Source organism: Paramisgurnus dabryanus, chromosome 19 (genome assembly GCF_030506205.2).
Source record: "Paramisgurnus dabryanus chromosome 19, PD_genome_1.1, whole genome shotgun sequence".
Lineage (NCBI taxonomy): Eukaryota > Metazoa > Chordata > Actinopteri > Cypriniformes > Cobitidae > Paramisgurnus > Paramisgurnus dabryanus.
In genome coordinates, this window is record NC_133355.1 from 22,360,252 (window position 1) to 22,373,047 (window position 12,796).

The 12,796-nt window shown below is 38.8% G+C and overlaps 1 protein-coding gene across 1 annotated transcript in view; it reads left to right on the forward strand.

Moving 5' to 3' along the window:
- The window catches only part of rnf19a (ring finger protein 19A, RBR E3 ubiquitin protein ligase), a 33,263-nt gene extending 20,467 nt beyond the window's left edge, over nucleotides 1–12,796 (forward strand). The window contains exons 3-10 of the mRNA XM_065293225.1: nucleotides 1,964–2,172; nucleotides 2,442–2,586; nucleotides 3,566–3,728; nucleotides 5,619–5,733; nucleotides 5,965–6,126; nucleotides 6,718–6,931; nucleotides 7,172–7,315; nucleotides 10,352–12,796. Coding sequence (XP_065149297.1) covers nucleotides 1,964–2,172; nucleotides 2,442–2,586; nucleotides 3,566–3,728; nucleotides 5,619–5,733; nucleotides 5,965–6,126; nucleotides 6,718–6,931; nucleotides 7,172–7,315; nucleotides 10,352–11,060 — 1,861 coding nt within the window. The 3' untranslated portion in view covers nucleotides 11,061–12,796. The remainder of the gene's footprint in view (nucleotides 1–1,963; nucleotides 2,173–2,441; nucleotides 2,587–3,565; nucleotides 3,729–5,618; nucleotides 5,734–5,964; nucleotides 6,127–6,717; nucleotides 6,932–7,171; nucleotides 7,316–10,351) is intronic.

Consider the following 12,796-nt stretch of genomic DNA (forward strand, 5'->3'; position numbering starts at 1 on the left):
CTGATAGCAATCACTGTGTTAAGTTGTTTAGATGTATTTGTAAAAATTTTTGTCATCTGTGAAAGGCGTAGGACCAAAAAATGTTCAACAAATCATAGATTTTGGTCCGAACGGACATTTCCTTTTATGTCCCTCATACGTCAGCGTAATTTGAATTCCCACCGCGCAGCGAGTCCACGCAGATACCATACGTCATCGGCGCGTTCACGTGCGCTCTGTCTGTAAACAGCGAGAACAGCAAACTTTTCTGCTGAATTGACAACCTACACAGGAGCAACAAAACTAAATGCATCTTTTATAACAACAACAGCAAAAACTGCCTGGATCAGCAAGAGCAAAAACCCAAATTAACATTGGTAACTTTACTGCTTTACCGCGAGATGCAAACAGCTACAGGAGGCAAAGGGTCTGAAAGGGTCGTTGCACTGTTTATTTTGGTAAGGTAGGTACGCGATATGTTTGTACTGAGATGGATTCAGATATTCTACTTTGATGAAACGTTGTGTTGCTTATGAAATTTGTGTTCGTTTTCCGGATTAGCATAACGATATAGTTACTACGTCTACACAATCGAACGTGTGCTTAAACTAATTCTGATGCAAACCAGTTGTTTATGTTGGTTATTTTGGAAATGTTATTCACTTTGTACTGCAAAGTTTTCTCACTGGTGAATGAGACATGAGACGTGACCGTCTGATCTGTGTGTGTTCATGTGTTTGGAAAGAGGCGTGACTTTGGATGGCGATTTGACTTGAGGGTGGGATCGGGATTTCATTGCTAGGCGGCTACCGTTAGCATTTTTCAAAATGTGTTACCCTACCTTTAAATGTTTTGTTTGAGAATGACACTTTGTTCTTGTCTGAATTGGACAGTATATCGAGTTTGGGTTATTTATCTGTAGTTTTTTCTGATATGGATATTCCTCCTTTTATTCAATAAAAACTCCGCTAGAAATGTACACTGTGGTCCGATGTAAGCTTTCCAAACAGCTTGCCAGTTGTGCAAAGGTATATTTTCAAATAGGGAAAAACCTGTCGTCAGGTGTTTTAATTAAGGTGATTGTGACATCTCACATAAGACTTTGACTTGCATCATATCATATTACCAAGATACAAATTTTGGTCTATCACCCAGCCATAGTCTGGTTTTCTGGCGGTCTAATGTTATTTGAACATGTTTCTGGTTAATATTAGTATCAGATGGGGTGTGTTAAAATATATGCTATATTGTTGCACTATACGGCTGGTTGACTATATGCTCTCTCTGGAAAGACAAACTTGGGAAAGTGATTTTTGAACAATATGCAATGCATTAATAAGTTGTTTTCCATGCAGTGGAAAGGCTTTGTGACATTTCACACAGTAGAGCTTTGTGTTGAGGACGTGTTGTTGAAAAGAAATTGTTAATCTTGATTAAAAATCGAGATGGAATAAAGAGAAAATTAATAAAGGCCACTTTGTTTGTGGAAGCAAATCAGCGGAGGGTGACGACACGCAGCAGGAAACATTTGATCTGTGAGCTGTGCGTTTTTGTATCATTTTTCTGTACAAAAATAATATTCTTTGTGAGAGGTCAATGAATTCCTTAAACATTTTATTTTTATTTAAAAAAATCCATCTCAAAATAAATCATAAATAGATGTGGTGATAAAGAGAGATTTGGGATATATTTGCATTTTAATTTTGCAACCAGTGTCTCAGTAACACTTTACAATGCAGGTTGTATTTGTTAATTTTTAAATATTATTAGTATTATTGTTGCCAAAGACTTTCTGTCTATTCCAGGACACCTGATAAACTAAAACTAATCTTCAACCATGTTTAGACATTTAAGTCATCAAAGTGTCCCTAACTAACAATGGACCCTTTTTATTTCACCCGTGCATTTATTTTAGTGATATGCTTACTGTATAAAAACAACAATAATCATCATTGAGCCCTATGTGTATTTGTCTATTTAACAGGTATGCAGTCATTGCCTTTGGTTGTGCCAGCTGTCCGAAAATCACGTGTGGTCGTGAGGGCTGTGGAACAGAGTTTTGTTACCACTGCAAACAGCTGTGGCACCCAAACCAGACCTGTGACGCCGCCCGACAGCAGAGAGCCCAGAGCCTCCGACTGAGACCCTTCAGATCGTCTTCACTCAGCTATAGCCAGGAGAGCGGCGCTGCTGGTATGCCCACTTCCTACACATGAATACATCCTTGCATTAAATCCTTTTATCTGCAGGGCAATGTTGTTTTCACATTAGAGCTTATACAGAAGGTCAGAGTCTGTTAGCATTTCTTTCAACATGTACATGCTAGACAGATGTCTGTAGTGAATACACTATAAAAAGAGACTGTAAGGTTAATCAAAGTGTGGTGCAGGTCAAAAAACTGAATGTAGAGTGAAAAAAATCAAAGAGTGGTTAAATTAACGTGTGTGTTGTGTGTCTTTAAGCTGATGACATAAAGCCATGTCCTCGCTGTGCGGCCTACATCATTAAGATGAACGATGGGAGCTGTAATCACATGACCTGTGCTGTATGTGGCTGTGAGTTTTGCTGGCTCTGTATGAAGGAGATATCTGACTTGCACTACTTAAGGTTAGTACTGAACTCAAATTTAGCATTGCCATAAACCACATTAACCACATTAACACTGAACCAAAGGTGTGAGTTGGCTCATGTTTTGTCTTAATTATCGTAATTACGAGACAACTAATAATCCACTCTTGCATCTTCAGACTTAATATTTGTTTTTATGGCAATGATCTTGATCTCAAATTTGATCCATGAGTGGTTTTCTTGGTTTTCTAATCACTACATGTATTTTTAAAGCTAAGAGGAACCAGGATCAGTAATAATAAAATGCCATGAGAAAAATATACATCGATTTTGCAAACTTTCGCTTTTCAGTTGTTTTTACTTGATATGGTTGGTTTTTGATTATACACAAATTCGCTTATGCCAATGCCAATATGTCTGTATGGCAGTGTGAGAATAAATAGATGCTTAAAGTAGTCAGAATTATGTTTCTGGTTATGCTAAGGTAACTTTTTTACACTGATGTTGTCTTTACTTAAAATATTAAGTTATGTTAACATCATTGTTTGAGTCTTGGACATAATACTTAAAAAATCGTAGTTCATTTCACTTTTAAGCGTATTAAAATTAATTAAACTAAAACATTTAAGTGAATTAAACTTTATTTAAATTATCAGTACATGTTGTAAGGAGTACCCATAATCCTTTATGCCTAAATATTGGATTATTTATGCCTTTTTACATACAATTTATAACACTAAAAGTCATAATTATAAATAATTTAAAAATCTTTGAACTCTGTTAACTAAATGGAGATGTTGGACAGTTTATTATTACAAATTATTTCAAGTTAAATCCGCTTAAAATTTAAGTTTACTTAACTTAATGAGCTGAATTAAATTGGAATTACTAGAAATTTAAATGTACTCTTGTTTGAGTTCACATTACTTAATATTTTTAGGGCAACAACTTTTCTTCAATTCTTTAAGGAAAATTCAACTTCGTGTATGTTTAACTGATTTCTCTGTTTGTGAAATAGTCCTTCAGGGTGCACGTTTTGGGGTAAGAAGCCTTGGAGCAGGAAGAAGAAGATCCTGTGGCAGTTGGGCACACTGGTGGGAGCTCCGGTTGGCATTGCACTGATTGCTGGCATTGCCATACCTGCAATGATCATTGGGATTCCTGTGTATGTGGGTAGAAAGGTGAGTGACTAAGCCAAGCATTTATTTTGAAGGCGGAAAACAAGGGTGACCTTTCATTCATATCCTTATTAACTCTTTGGCTTTGTTCTAGTATATTCCATTTAATTCTTTAGTTTTAAGATGAACCATTTATGTTTTCATGAATAGCTCTTAAATCTGAGCCATTTATTCAGACAGTAGCAGTCATTTTTAATTTACACTTTAGAAGTGATGAGTTTGGTTAGCATAGTGCCATAAGGTTTTATTATATTGCAAATGACAGTAGCTGTCAGTGTGGAAACTGTAAACTGAAAACTTTTCTCATGTCTGTCATGATGTCTTGCTATTATGGAGTTAGCAGGCACATGAGACAACATGCTGTAAGTGATGGATGCATTACATTATTAATGCACTGTGTCCGAAACCACTCATTCGCTCTTCTCTGTATGTCAAATGCAGCATAGTTCATTGTATTGCAGTAAAAACGAGTGAACTCAGACAGTGCTGTGGATACTGATGTATATTGTGTATGATGTTATCAACACACCAAATCCCAAATGATAGAAAAGATGAACAGCCCTACTTAAATCCAGTTTAACTACAGATCATTTTTGCTCTCTTGCATCAAAATTATACACTTTCTAAATACAGACTGGAAGTCTTAAATAAGCTTATTAGAAGTCTCCTGCTTATTTCCAGACAATCACATTACATGTACCATATGTTGAGTTATTGCAATTATTGGTTTTAACTGATAACCAATTTTTGCTCTTAGAAATCCTTCATTTTCAATAAGTTGGATTTTCATGTCATTAGCTGCGTTTCCATTACCCTTCAAATTCTGCAATTGAATTAGTGAATTGAAAATGCGCCCAATGGAACCACGTCCCGTTTATCGCAAAGTTTTTTGATCGGTTGAGCTGGTTTTTCAGGCAATTTGAAAAAGAAATGTATTGTTTAACATTTACAGGTCACCTGACATGCTCAAAGTCACATGATCATTTCTTAAATGCTGTGTCGGAAGAACCAACAAGCGCATGACATCAAAATACCATGAGAGTGGTTGGAGAATTGAAAGCTCTGCTGTATTTTGTAGGCGTGACCCAATCCAATGTTAGGGTCACACACACAATAGCTGTAAACATCTGCTTTAAAAATCTCTCAGTAAATTGTTGGATAAGTGTAATGCACAATATGCTGATCACATAAAATACTTATATTTTTTGCATTTTCCACTGCATAGCTTGAATTCCCATTACAGGATGCGTGTGTTTGTGTGTATAAAATTTTTGATCGTTGACGATAAATACAATAGTATCTGATCGTTATCGGACGATACTCAGAATTCTGGTATCAAAATCAGATCAGTAATGGAAAAAGTGTTATTGGTGTATCCCTGGTATTGTAAAGTCATCCGCCTATTGCTCTTCGTGACGTCGAATACACCCATTGACCTTGGTTTTGGAATGACAAAAACAAAATTGCGTTTGGATCACATTTTTTTAATTGTACATCAGTTGACAGTTTGCCAGCATTTTCTGTGACTTTGTAAACCAGTTTATCAAAATGTCTTCTTTGTTATGACTACAAGATAACAAGGGCTGCGTTGTATGAAAACAATGTTGCTTAATATAAGCGTTGATCAAAACTGGTGCCATAATGTTGATACGATTGTTTGTCTGTAAACCAGATTAACTCCCTGTAAACTGGGTCACCTTGATTATTTGCGTTTTAAATGCGCAGTTCAATTTCATTATAAAGGGATTTCCATATTGGTTTACTTGACCTGAATTCGAACAGAATGGTGCCTTGTGAAAAATCCTACCTGTATGCTGTACAACAGAAGTATTAAGTGCGTTTCACTTCTTTGTGATGTCTGGATCACTCATTATGTAAATCCATATGCTTTAGATTCATAATCGATACGAGGGTAAGGACATTTCAAAGCACAAGAGGAATCTGGTGATAGCAGGCGGGGTGACGTTGTCAGTGATCGTGTCTCCAGTGGTAGCTGCCGTCACTGTCGGTAAGCAGTCTTGTCAACTTCCTTTTTTCCTCTTTGTTTGCTGACTAATGATTTTAATGACAGCCTTTTGTTTATTGTACTATAATAAAATGACACCATTATAATCCCTGTTTTTATATTCTGTTTTGAATATTTATTATAGCAGTTGTTTCTCATGCACATACTTCTGCTGCCTGCCAAGCTCGGCTATTTGGCCATCTGGTTTATATTGGTTGTACTGTGTGTGTGTAGGTATCGGAGTGCCCATAATGTTGGCTTACGTCTACGGCGTGGTGCCCATCTCTCTGTGCCGCAGTGGGGGTTGCGGTGTGTCCGCTGGGAACGGCAAAGGTGTGCGCATCGAGTTTGATGATGAAAACGACATGAACGTGGGCACCGGAGCAGCTGTGACTGGTGAGTGAGACGCCCTTTGCAATAGATAAAAATAAAAATGTGATTTATCTGCCTGTCAAGTCTCTTCTGCTTTCTTTCTCTCACTCTTCCTCCTGATCTGCCTGTCATATTTCACACCTGTTCTCTTTCTCGCTCATGTTTAATGCAAATGAGTAAAAGTCAATTTCAGATTAAAATGCCCTTTACAGAGATCTCATCTTCAACTAAGATAAACATTGCAATTAAATCTGGGTTTCTTACATCATGATAGATTTGCCTTGAAGAGATGATTTTGAAAAGAAAAGGGCTTCTTGTATTACTTTGTGTGAACCTTAAATCTGTCCTTTTCCTGACACACAGTCTGTGATACTGGAGGATCAAATAGCTTGGTTTCTGAAACACCAGATAAGTTGCCCAATGCTTGGTTTATGCCAAGAACAAGTAGCTTTTGTCCTCCTGTACAGTGTAGCCTTGTATTGTGTATAAAGGAAAAGATCCTTGTTGGTTTGGTGGGACCTCAGCTACCAATCATTGCAGGTTTTACTCTTATGTCTTACCTTTTACACTAAAAAGCTTCTTATTGAAAGACGAATGCCTTCTATCTGTCCACAGACACCACTTCAGTAGCAGAGACCAGACATAACCCCAGCATCGGTGAGGGAAGTGTAGGTGGTCTGACGGGCAGTTTGAGTGCCAGCGGGAGCCACATGGAGCGTATCGGAGCAATGAGAGATAACCTGAGTGAGAATGCCAGCACCATGGCCCTAGCCGGGGCAAGCATCACCGGCAGCCTGTCGGGAAGTGCCATGGTCAACTGCTTTAACAGGTCTGATTTGCTCAATAAATGTTATATGGGTTTTGGTGCTGTTGATCTGTGTGAGCCTTTGTAATAATTCATCTGCTCATTTGTTGGCACGGAGTGGGTATCCATATTAAGTAATGTTTTTAAAAAAGCTTCATAGGCATGCTCCAGACCTTTGAATAAAACATTCAGAACAAGCATTTTCCATTATGAAACATTATGTGTATGCATTTGTTAATGTGAGCTGCATCCTTTGGGTTTCAGGTTGGAGGTTCAAGCTGATGTGCAGAAGGAACGCTGCAGTCTGAGCGGGGAGTCGGGCACCGTCAGTCTGGGGACAATCAGCGATAACGCTAGTACCAAAGCAATGGCTGGATCCATTCTCAATGCCTATTTGCCTCTAGACAGGTCTGTATTCAGGTCAGCTTGAAAGCATTAGACTGATAGGCACCTGCACCCACATGCAGACTTTGCAGTAGAGGTCTTGCCCATACCTTTTTTTATTTAAAGAAAAACCTGAGAAAATTAGACACGAGTCCAACCCAGTGGCATTTTTTTACCAACTGGACCCGAATGTAAACTGCACCAATGTGTGTAGTCTGCAGCCCCCACATGTGTCAGACAGAAAGAAACCCTGGTGGCCTACTTTGCAATATCTCTACTTCCTCTACTTTTATTTCTGAGATAAGCAATCACTGGACCTGTTTCTTGGTTGGGCAATTGTGTTGGTCCACCAAGTAGTTATTTCTCAGAGCTCACGCCATTGGTTGAACCGATGCTTGGTTTAAAAGCACCACAGTCTTTACATTCTCTAGGAAGTGAACTTATAAACGGCTTAGAGCGCATACGTGAAGTCTATAAATGTGTAAGCTCCTGTTTTGATGTTGTGGAAAGAGCCGAATCATTTGCTTTGCACTGTAAATTTTAGTGCGTAGACACCATTATTTATAATTGTGTCTGGGTGTTCACATCTGATTGAATGTAATGAAGATCCACACAGTTGAGGCCTGCACCATGAAGCGGCTTTTTTAACGTTTTCTGTCAACTCAGGCTTTGATCTTAAACTTATGATTAATCCTCATAAAAGAGTGACGTCGTTCAACGTGGACAGAGTATTTCTCAGTACTTGTGTGCATATATTTATTATAAAAAATTTATTGCATGCACTGAATTATATAATGTATCTCTTCTGCAGTCACAGTAAGGTAGAACTACTGGAGAAAGTTTGCTGATAGATGAGGATTGTCAATTTTCCAATTAAACAAAAACCAAAATACTATAGTGATGTTATATGATGTATGCTGCATTTTGTTTATCCCCCAAGTTTTTTTTTTTACAATTCCCTTATGAAAATGAATCTTGTAACATACAGTTACCAGTTTTGGTTTTATTTTTAGTAACCACAGATTTACCATGGTTAGATTAACCGTTATATCGGCCAATAATTTGTGTCGGTCGATAAAAGTGTTGTTTTTTTTACCACACTATCGGTCGATATATTAAAAACAGCCGATATTTGTGCCCGCTATATACACAGTGCTGTGCAAAAGTCTTAGGCTACCATTTAGATTTGTTTTTGCAATTGTATAGTGATCATATATAATTATTTCTTCGGACATTTAATTCTGAAAAAAATGTGTTTTTAATTTTGTGTACATATTTTCTCTATTTTCTGTTTGTATCTTAAAAAGAGTGAAAAAAATGGATGGACATTGAAACTTTGCTAAAATAACAAAGCTGGTGATGATGGCCTAAAAAATTTTCACCAGTACTGTAAAGTAATCAAAAGAAAACTGGAAAATGCAATGAAATTGAGGTCTTTGTATAGAAAATGAAAGAAACATCACCAGTTAAATGATTCAATATTAATCATATGAGTAACATTCGGAAAATTTAACCTTGAGAATTTAGTTAATGCAAGTTAATATAACCACCACCTATCGGCATTGGGAGGTGTCCATCTGAATAAATGTAATTTTCCACCAATGCATCTCTACTTATTATTGTAACTATAGTGTAACAATAGCATTTGATAGTAAACATATGGTAACACAAATGGTAATCAATCTACTAAAATCATGCTTACTACACATTTACATAATAAAACCAATTTTGCTATGATTTTGCGCCTAAATGTATACAGAATTGGACTAAAACATTGCAACGCCAACTTTGAAGTCACGTTACTCACACTCGTGTTCACATCTGATTGGATAAATTTTAGGGTGTGATCTCTAATTCAGAACATAACCTGCCACAGAGCAGGTTAGCCGTGTAGCGTACATTACTATGGTGACAAACACTTCTTAAAGCTAAACCACTTTCTTGATACCCAAAACCACAAACTAACCCTAAACTTACCTGGCAAGCCAATAAAAGTGGCTTTGTGGTACCGTCCCAAGCTCTTATGTCAATTATTTGTACTTAGATGTGTGAATTTTAGAAAGGTAAAAACTTTTATATTAGTTAAAAAAATGAAACTGCAAGTTCTGACACTGAAACATTCACAGGGTTCCCACGGGTCATGAAATTTCTGGAATATCTTGGAATTTTAAAAGGTTTGTTTCAGACATTGAAAGTCAGGGACTTTATATAAGTTTTCATCCAAGCCATAGAATATCAAGGATGTTTGTTTGTCGCTTTAAGTTTTACTTTCTATTTATCAAAATGTAATTCGCTTGTTAAATTGGGATGTAAGGAATGACGTTTTTGGGTCTAGGGCTTAAATCATTTCAAGTGAGACAATCTTAGTCAATCTAAACAGCTGTTTATTGGCATTTTTTTACTAATTTAAGGCATTTCAGATACATTTTTATCAACGTTTTATAAACTGTGTACACTTGTGTATAGACAGTTTCAGCAGTAACAACATAAACAAGCGGCTGTCGCGGTCCGCACGTAACTTCCGGTAAACTCCGCTAAGAATAAATAACAACAAAGTTCTTTAAACATAGTTTATTTATATAACAAGCAAAAAACAACACATAGATTACCTAGGAAACCAAAACATTTGTTATTTTCGACGAGGCATTCGTTCAAGAGATCAGTTTAGTAACTAGTAAGACCATTAAAAACAACGAAACCGGAAGTAAGGTTCGGATCCAGACGTGTATCCCGTGCGTCTGATGAAACTGTTTATATTATCCAGGCTCACAGCATCCCAGACATAGGTCTTGGAAAATTCAGCTTTTTAGTCAGGGAAATGACATTTGGCTTAGAGTGGGAACCCTGATTCAGTTCGATAGCAAGAATGTATGAAGCACACAAGAGTATCTTGTTTAAATAACACTGGATATTGTGCCTGTATGGGAAAACCTAATCTGATACTTTAATATGTTTAAAGCAGTTATTAATTTCTAGTCAAATGTGTTGGGACGGCTCAGTTCATCTGAATATCGATTCATAAGCTTTTATAATTTTTTTTGGTGTGTGTGTTTGGAACAGAGATGGCAACAGTATGGAGGTGCAGGTGGATGTGGAGTCTAAACAAGGAAAACTCAGGCACCACAGCGGCAGCAGCAGTATGGACGACGGCGCCAGCGCTTGCCCTTCCGGCTGCCCTCACGACAGCAAGTGCGCTGCATCCCGCTGGGCCAAGGAGCCTTCCTTAACCTCGTCTTCATCTTCGGGAAAGAGAAGCAAAGGAAAGCTGCGCAAGAAAAGCGGAGGTATCAAGTTCAACGAGACGCGCGAGGACATGGACGCCCAGCTGCTGGAGCAGCGCAGCACCAACTCCAGCGAGTTGGATTCGCCCTCTCTGAGCGGCAGCCTGCCGTCCGTGGCCGACTCGCACTCGAGTCACTTTTCCGAGTTCAGCTGTTCTGACCTCGACGCCTGCAGGCCCCCCTGCTACGAGCCTAACGTGAGGCATCCCAGCATGGGTGGAGCGGTCAGCCCTCTCCCAGAGGTGGAGCACGATCGATTGGAGAACTGCCCCGTTTCTGGGAACTTCCACCAGGCGGCGGTAGCCTCTCTCACGCCAGATGGAGCGGCAGAGCGCCCCCTGTGCTACATTGCGGAGGAGAACGTGAGTTTAATCTGCTCGCCGGCCCTGGACACCGGTGCGGCCCAAAGCTCACCTAAAGAGCGTAACAACAACCTCCCTCAGCCGGCTAGCCCTGTGCGGAACGTCTGTATTCAAACCGAGATATAAGGCGACACAGATTAAACCCGAACATCCACTCGCTTTTAGATTATAAATCTTGCGTGGGGTTCAGTCGAATGTTGAAGTAATGCCACTATTTACACTGGTCAAGGGCAGGACGTGCCTCAAGTTCAATGTGACCGAAGGTTGCTATGTGTTGAACTGTACAGGTTGTGTAAGGGCTGGGCTGATACGTGGATAAGATTCGGAAGGGGAACAGATGAATGTATGGCAGCAAGTGATGCACGGATGCTGATGATGATGATGATGATGATGATGTAGCTGTTTATCACACATGCCTCTATTTCAGTGTTCAGGGTCGCTGTGATCAACAACCTCACCAGTGAGGAATAAGTGTGTGGCTCACAAAGTACATGTCCAGGTCATATTTAAAAGAAAGTGTTATGAGTATTAAGTCATTTTTGGCAACAATTACCTGCAGATTTGTTTTGTGATGGTTTAATTGTAATGCAGTATTTTTTTTTACTGTATTACAGAAGCATTTACTACCCCAATGTATAAATATTTTGAGAATATGGCGAAATGAAGAAATATGACATGGACATGCTCTTGATGGGTTTCAAAAGGTGTATTCAGGCACCTTCATCACACATATACACACATATACGCTCAGTTATCCGGCATATAGCTTTAGTTGGAGGAATCTGTGTCTAATCAAACATATAAAAAGGAAGGGGGTATTCGGTGTCCCCATGTTATACCCACGAGGGACCAGGCAGTAGATGTCCTTTCCATCAGCGATTCTATTAAAAGTTTGCGTTTTTATTTCTTGGGCTTCTTTTCAAAGGTATAATTTTCTCTGCTTATTTTCCATTTTTGGGAAAAGTTTATATGTTTAAGCCCTGTGTGGGGTGCTGGTTCAAGTTGAAGAGCACGTGAGGTGCTGGATGAAGCTGTTTGGACGCCCCCTGCTGGACTTTTCACCAAACCCATTTTATTCCCTGGGGAAGCAAATCACAAAGTTTAAGAGAAAGTCCAGCATTGTTTAGTGTTCTGCAAAATAATCCGTGTAAGGTAACTGTCCAACTCCTTTAATGTTAAAGGCTATGATGTAATCGCATTTAGGTCGTTTCAATCACCTTGCGATTTTAAGTTATTTTTTTTTGTATTTGTATTGACTCATGGTGCCTTTTGGATCATAAAAAGTAAGTTTGTTTCTCCAGTTTGTGTCTTATTCAAATGTATCGAGCTGACCTGAATGTTGGTGAGGTGGAGTGGCATCAGTCGAAACGTTTCACACATCTGTCCCTGTGCTACACACAAAACGGTTGGGGACTCACAACTGACCGCCTACCAAAGACAGCACTCAGGCTTACTGATGATAATGACTCCTCACCCGTGTGACCTGCACACTTTAACGGCACTCACGGTTTAGAGACTCTGAGAGTCTGAACCGTGTGTTTGCACCGTTCAGTCCTAGTCCCCATCTACATGTACAGCCAGTGCAAGAATAGGTTTCTGTTCGTCTGTTTCGCCGCTGGTGCTGCTCCGTAATCTCTCGGGACTGATCCAACACCACAAGCTGCTTTTTGTTTGTTTATTCGATTTTCATTTTCCCATTTATGTTTTGAGTCTCGCTGCCCATACCTGTATGAATATTAATTCAGAGGGGTAGGGCTGAGTATGATTTCTAACTTGTTCAAAACAGCTTATGATATTTGTATATTTGCTTTATAATATGCGTGTAAATGCATATCTAAATGAAAATAAAAAATGAATCTAGA